Genomic DNA, 6,726 nt, shown 5'->3' with positions numbered 1-6,726 from the left:
CCACCAACCAACAGGAATCCACCAACAACATCATGGAAGAAACCAGCAATTTCTGGCCATATCCATCATCCTTTGCTTCTGGGTGTTTTCCCCACTTAAGCACAAACCCAACTCAATACAAAATGAAGAATGAAGGAGAAATGATTGGGATTCGAGGTTACCATCTCAAGTTCTTGGGGTTAGCATCTCCCTCCTTTATTCCTCTCAATAAATTCCCTCTCTTCCCACCACACCCAGAGCTGCTGGTGCACATGGGCTGCAGCAGCTCCTTCAGGCACCTCTGGATGTGGAGATTGGTTTCAGACCCTCAACAGCTGCCCAAGCTGCGACCAGGGGAAGCAAAGGCAAAACCACATCAGAGCATCCTCCTCCTTTGGCTCAACCATGACAACATTTGGGACACTTGACTCTGTGGAGGAGTTTGGCTTCAGGCTCACGTCCCTCTGTGCCCCTCAAGCCAAGCTCAGCCTGCTGCAATTCCAGCTTGGGCCAGGAACACAAGAAATAGGTGTTAGCTCCTGTGCAGGAGGAGTGAGGCTGTTCCCAGGACCCTCTCACTGCACTGTCAGTGCTTTTGGTGTGGTATTAACCAAGGCCTTGGGCTCACCCTGTAAGAAAAGAGGGAGAGCAGCTCCTTTCCACCCAGGCAAGGCATGGGGGGTGTTTATGAACAGAGGGATATGATCAGATCTAACACAGTTCCACTCCTCCCCACTCCTCTCTAGTGAAGAACAACAGCTCTGACCCCAGCCAGGAACCAGCAGTGGATCAGAGGAGCAAAGCAGCCCCAGCCCTGATACCTCATGGGACTGTTCCCCTGGCACTAGGATTCTTGGGTTGCTTAAGGCAGGTTTCAGTGTATAGCAATGCAAACAACGAACCACTTAGACATTCCCAGGCCTTCCTTCCCCCACAGCAACTCCCCAGCACATGAACCAAAGCAAAAAGGGACACTGTGCATTCCCACCCCCCTGGCAGCAGTTCCCATCCAAACCTGTGACCAGCCAAGCCATTCTAGCCACGAAAGGGACAGAGCAGAGCAAAACCAAGCCAAAGGACCAAAGAAACAGGGGACTTGAGCTCTTGGATGAGACACTCTGCATCTTCTTTGTGTTGTCCCACCTCCATACCCTTGGCCAACATTCTGTGTGTATAGATGGAAACTCGCCTCTTTTCCACCCGCTAAAAATAAAACATTAAACATCTGTCACTGTGCTGAGTTGCAGTTTAATCCAGTTAAAAACTAATCTATACAAAGTACAGAGTGGTTTTTTTTTTTTTTTTTTTTACATATATACACAAGTCTGACAATAAAATGTGGAACACAGTGCAATGTCTTGGCTGCTTAGCATCCAGGACTGGCTTAGTTGTGCATCATGGTGTGCCCCAGGGCTGGGTCAGTAAAACTGAGTCCTCAGCTGACTTCCATGGAGGAGCAAACAAGAAGCTGTTCCAGTGGAAGAAGAAGAGCAAAGTCCTTTGGAGAAGCTCCCTGCAGTCTCTGGAGGGGAAAGCATTCCTCAGAGGTGCCTTGGGCTGGGGTGGCCATTATGGTACAGCTTCTGTTTGATGTGCACCATGTTCCCAGTTGCCTCCTCGTACTGCCTGTGGTGACGTTTCCTCAACTCCTTTAGGTTACAAAATTTGGGAATCCAGGACCAGGAATTGTCTGGAAGGCAGAAAGGAGAAGGGAGAATGAGATGTTGAAGGAATGGTGTGATTTGTGTTCTCCTAAGCCTGTCCCTGACCTGCCCCACAGAGGCAATTCCTTGAGCTTTCCCATCAGGATGGAATAGGGATGAGGTGTGTGTGGCAGCAATGTGCCATTCCCTGCCCCACAGCTTGGGCAGCCTCATCTCTTCATCCAGGGGTTCATCTCAGCCCATGAACCTTTCCCTGCAGCAATGTCTCAGCTCTCATCCAGTTCCATCAGAGTTTGAGGTGATTCCACACAGAAACACACACAGCCCAACCCCACAAAGGACAATTGGGGTGTCTCAGAGAGTGACAGATGGTACAAAACCAAACTATTGTGCTGGGAAATGGTTGGACTTGATCTTTGAGGTCTTTTCCACCCTCAATGAGTCTCTGACTGCAGCTGGCACGAGGTGGCTGTGCCTGCTCTGACCAGCCCTGCAGCTACTACGAAGCACAATCTGAGCTTCTGTGGAATATTTTCTATTTTAAGAAATCTCTTCCATCAGGAAGGAGCTATAGGTTATTCCACCAGACCACGATTTAAGCTGATCAGGCCACAATGTGACATTGAGTCACTGCTAAGTGGTGCTCATGTATCTCAGGGAAGGCTCTTGGTTCTGTACCAGCACAGCATTTCTATTCCCCCTGCCCCTGTCTCAGAGCCACAGGCACCATCTCTTGCCTTAGAAGGAAACTTTAGCTTAGATATTTGTTCAGCAAAGCAATAGGGATTAATTTCTGCTTATTGCCTTTACAATGATTCAGTTGACCGAATGAAAAGGACATCACAGTGTTGGCCAAACCCTTCTTAAAACCTTAGAGTAGACACACTCAGAGAGGAAAAAAGTAGAAGAGAAGAGACCAATCAGCCTAAATACTAAATTAAAATAAACTCCTCTGCAGTATGGACAAGAGGTAGGTTAGATGGTGATGTCTGTAGCTCTGAGGAACATCCCACCCAAGGAGAGCTGCTCTGGACTCCTTGGGAGCTCCAGGCACAGGTGGCCTGAGGAAAAGGAGGTGTCACAGCCTCAGAATTGGCTCAGGACCTGAGACCTCACTGCAAACTCTGACAATCACCTTTCTGCCTGGGAAATGGCAGCAGCAGAGCCTCAGGAGAGCTCTGCCTCAGAAGCTGCTCCAGCAGGCTGCAGGGGCTTTGGGAAGAGTGATGAGAAATTAATATCATTTTCATCTGAGTTTTTAGAAAGAGATAGGCCACTTCACTAATTGGAGTTTCTTATAAATGGACAGATAAATCTTCCTTTGCTCACTCTCCCTCTCCTCTGAGTTATAATTTAACAGACACCATCAGTCAGGGAGATGGAGATTTGTAGGTACACTGAGGGAATTTTAAGTCATTCACTAGTTTAATAGGTTTTCTGCCTTTTTTTTTCTCCTCTAGATTAAAATCCATGGGATGTCCATGCTGAGGGAGCAAAGTGGGGCAGAGAGAGCCTCTGAAGGAGCATCTGTTGGTCCTTCTCAGGGTGTTAATTCAGGATTCTAACTGCTCAGGCCAAGAGTTCTCCCCTTGGGGCTGATGTGACTTCTGCAAAAACATGGACACATCTGGGCAGCAAGGGGGATGGGAAACCTCAGCTGACACAACACAGATGTCTATCATTGTCACCACAATGTCACAGGTTTACACAACCAACACGAGGCTGCTCTGCATCAGCATGAGCCTGAAAAAAGTCCTGATTCCAGGGAAGTTTGGTCTGGCCTGAAAATATTCTGCCCATGTGTGCAGCCACGGAGGGGGGGAAACATATTCCTTTGCATCCAAAACCTCTTTGCACCAACACACACATTCCCCTTTCCAAAGCACAGCTCTCAGGGCTGGGATCCTCAGCTGGCTATTCCCACAGCAACATTCCTGTTTGTGTCATGGAATATCCTGAATTGGAAGGGACCTGTAAGGACACTGAGTCCAGTTCCTGGGATAAAGAGGGTTGGAATGTGTCTGGCTAGGCTTGTGCCCTTGGGACTGGGATCTGGCTATTCCCACATCAACACTCCTGTTTGCATCATAGAATCATGGAATATCCTGAGCTGGGAGGGACCCACAAGGATCATCAAGCCCAACTTTTGGGGTAAAGAGGACTGGGATATGCCTGGCTAGACTTGTGCCAAACCCACATGGAATAAACTCAGCAAAGGGAGTGGAGCTGCTCCCTCTCCACCAGGCTCTGAGGGCAGAGCAGAGGATTTAGTGCAGGTTGGGATTTGGGAAGAGCAGGAGCTGTGGTTGCACTTACCATATCGCCGACTGGTCCTCCAGGCGCGCACGGCGTAGTGGAGAACTCCATCCATCCACACCAGGAACCAGCTTATACAAAAGCCCAGCAAAAGTCCCAGCATCAGGTCAATCTCCTGCTTGGTTACATTGTCAGTCACAAAGTAGTTCTCCGAGGAGTCCACCACTGACTGGTCCCCGTCGTACGGGATAACGTAATGGACATGATGCCTGTTGCAGGGAACAGAGACAGGGACAAGTGTCAGAGTACATTGCTCGTCCAGATCTTGCTCTTGTGGCCAGGGGCTGGTTGAACACCATTCCTTCCACCATCCCTGGGAGCAGAAGTGCTGTCCTGGCTTTTTGTGCTGATGTCAGCAGAGGAATTGGCAGAGAGGGAGGTAGAAAAGCACAGAAACCTAAAGCTACGCCTGGAGCTCGTGTCGCAGTCCTGACACATGTCCCTGTGCCTCAGCTCATCAGCTACAACACTGAGGATAATATTGAGGACAGCATGAGGTCAGGGCTGTCACCCCCAGGGACACAGAGGGCAGGGATGCTCGTGTTTGAGGCAGAGAACTCCTTGCTCCTGTGAGTACACACAGGGAGAGCAGCTGGGAGTGCCACCACCACCACTGAGCTCCTTGCAGGAGGGAGAACCATCCCCTCCCTGCTCTGCACACACAGCACATCCCCAGAGATGAGCTGTTCTGCTCCATGTCCTGGATGAAATGAGCCTCATATCTCTCACATATCAGAGCAGAGCATGTTTACAGCCACACAGGAGGCAGAGTGTGCCTGAATTCCTCCTCCCACAGCAGAGACCCTGCAGTCTGTCGCTCCTGGAGAAGTCATGGAAGATCCAAGACCATCTCAGGTTCTCTTACTGCATCCCTGGGGTAGCTTGGGGTGTTCCTCAAGGACCAGGCAGCAATTCCTGTCTGTAGGAGATAGCAAGAATCTCTCCCAGCACAGGAGCAGCTGGCAAACCTCCCCACAGTGCCCTGAATGCTGCTGGCTCGGGAAGGTCTCCCAGCTCTGGAGCTTTCCAAGGCTTCTCTCTCTCTCTCAGGGGTTTGGAGAGGCTGTTCCCATGTCTCATGCCAGAAGGGCAATTGGGTTCATTCGTGCAATGAGATGAAGGAGACCAAGCTTGGGATGAAGCTGAACTCCTTGGAAAACGCTGCTTACCTTGGGAAAAGCAGGGAAATGGCAGGGATGGAGTGAGGGAGTTGTAGAGTAGAAAATACCAGGCAGGTCTGTGGGGGCTGGTTGGGAGGGGATCAGCAGTGACATGAGCTGAGCATGTGGATGATGGGGGTTGCAGGATGCAAAGCAGAGCTGGAAACAAGCTGTGCTGGAGCCTCTGCATCTGCTTTCAACAGCTCTTAACCTTCCCAGGGAGCAGCCAGGAGCCCTGAGGCTGCCCAGGCTCTGTGCTCAGCCATCCTGCTCCTCCCTCTGCCTCGGTCAGCACTGGGCACTGCTGGGCAGGTGCTGTCCCTGTGCCAGGGATGCCCAGGGATGGCCAGGTGAGGTGTGCTCAGCATCCCACCAGCACTGCAGGCATCAGAGCAGCACCAGAGTCCTGGCACTGGCTGCACCAGCTCAGGGCACAGCTACATGGGCTCTCCCAGTGCCATCCCCACCATCCTCAGCCACGGACCCAGCCCTGCTCCCACACTCAGGAGAGGAGGCAATCTGAGGCCTCTGAATATGCATGAGGTGCAGGTTGCTGGATAATCAGCCTGAGAAACGTCCAAATATTTACACAAACAAACCTCCACTCAAAGGAACCTTCTGAAAACAGCCCTAATCTCAGAGATGACTTAATGGGGGCCACCTGCACCAGAGGCTCTGGCACAGCCAGGCACAGGGGGCTGGAGCTGCCTGGTGCCATGGCATGGGGTGGGAAAGGCTCCTGGGTGGGAGGTCAGAGCATCTAGCCATGGCCAGTCTCTGTTTCCATCCAGCAAAGGGACAGGAATGGGAAGTAAGAGGAGGAGATGCCTCCAGGTCAGCTCTGGTGGCTGCTCAACGTGACCTCAGGGGCTAAGGGCAGCTCTGCTCACACCTCCTCTTGTTGGCTGATTGTAACCAGAGGGTTTGTCCCTCATTTGGCTTGGGAAAGTCCAAGGGCAGAGGGTGAGTGAGGGAGAGATCCCCAAAGGGAGCTCTTGTTCATGGATGGGAGTCAACACAGCCAAGCAGCTCTGCAGAAGAGGAAAGGAAAGCCCTGCACACATCCTTCCCATGTTCTATGCTTCCCAGTTCCCTGCACACATTCCTCCTGTGTTCCATGCCTCCCCAGGCCCTGCACAGACCCTTTCCAAGTCACACAGGGACATTTGACAGGTCCTTAATTTCCTCCCTTTTGCCTCTTGCAGTACAGACACAGCTGAGCCCACAAACACCTCCCCAGACCTGTGCTCCTTGAGATGATCCTGGGAATGCCTCAGCACTGGTGTGTGTCTCCTCTGCACTGCTGGTCACAACCCTGGGGCTACTAAAGCTCCCCAGGCAGAGCATCACTAACACACAGACATCTCTGGGGCTCAGAGAGCCAAAACTTCAGGGCCACGTCCAGGCCAGACCCATCCCTAGGAAGTGAGCACAGAGCTCTCCCCACACATGAGGTGGTTTTTATGGAGAGTCTCAGCCCAGTTCCAGCAGCAGAAGGTCCTGGGGTGATTCTTTCCCTCTGCCCAACACAGCAGGGAGCACTGCACTCCCACAGGACACAGGACCCTCCTCGTGCTCTTCCCAAGAGATTTATCCACCCACCCACC

General features: G+C 51.7%; 1 protein-coding gene across 1 annotated transcript; it reads right to left on the bottom strand.

Moving 5' to 3' along the window:
• Positions 1 to 1,520: 1,520 nt before the first annotated feature.
• TMEM240 (transmembrane protein 240) lies at positions 1,521 to 4,168 on the bottom strand (the record flags this gene model as incomplete). The annotated part of the gene is made up of 2 exons (XM_009074032.1): positions 1,521 to 1,669; positions 3,960 to 4,168. Coding segments are annotated over 2 exons (358 nt in total), but the record flags the coding sequence as incomplete, so codon positions are not given.
• Positions 4,169 to 6,726: the final 2,558 nt, after the last annotated feature.

Source organism: Acanthisitta chloris, unplaced genomic scaffold (genome assembly GCF_000695815.1).
Source record: "Acanthisitta chloris isolate BGI_N310 unplaced genomic scaffold, ASM69581v1 scaffold19554, whole genome shotgun sequence".
NCBI lineage: Eukaryota > Metazoa > Chordata > Aves > Passeriformes > Acanthisittidae > Acanthisitta > Acanthisitta chloris.
The sequence above is the reverse complement of the archived record's forward strand: the minus strand, read 5'-3'. Positions and strand labels throughout refer to the sequence as shown.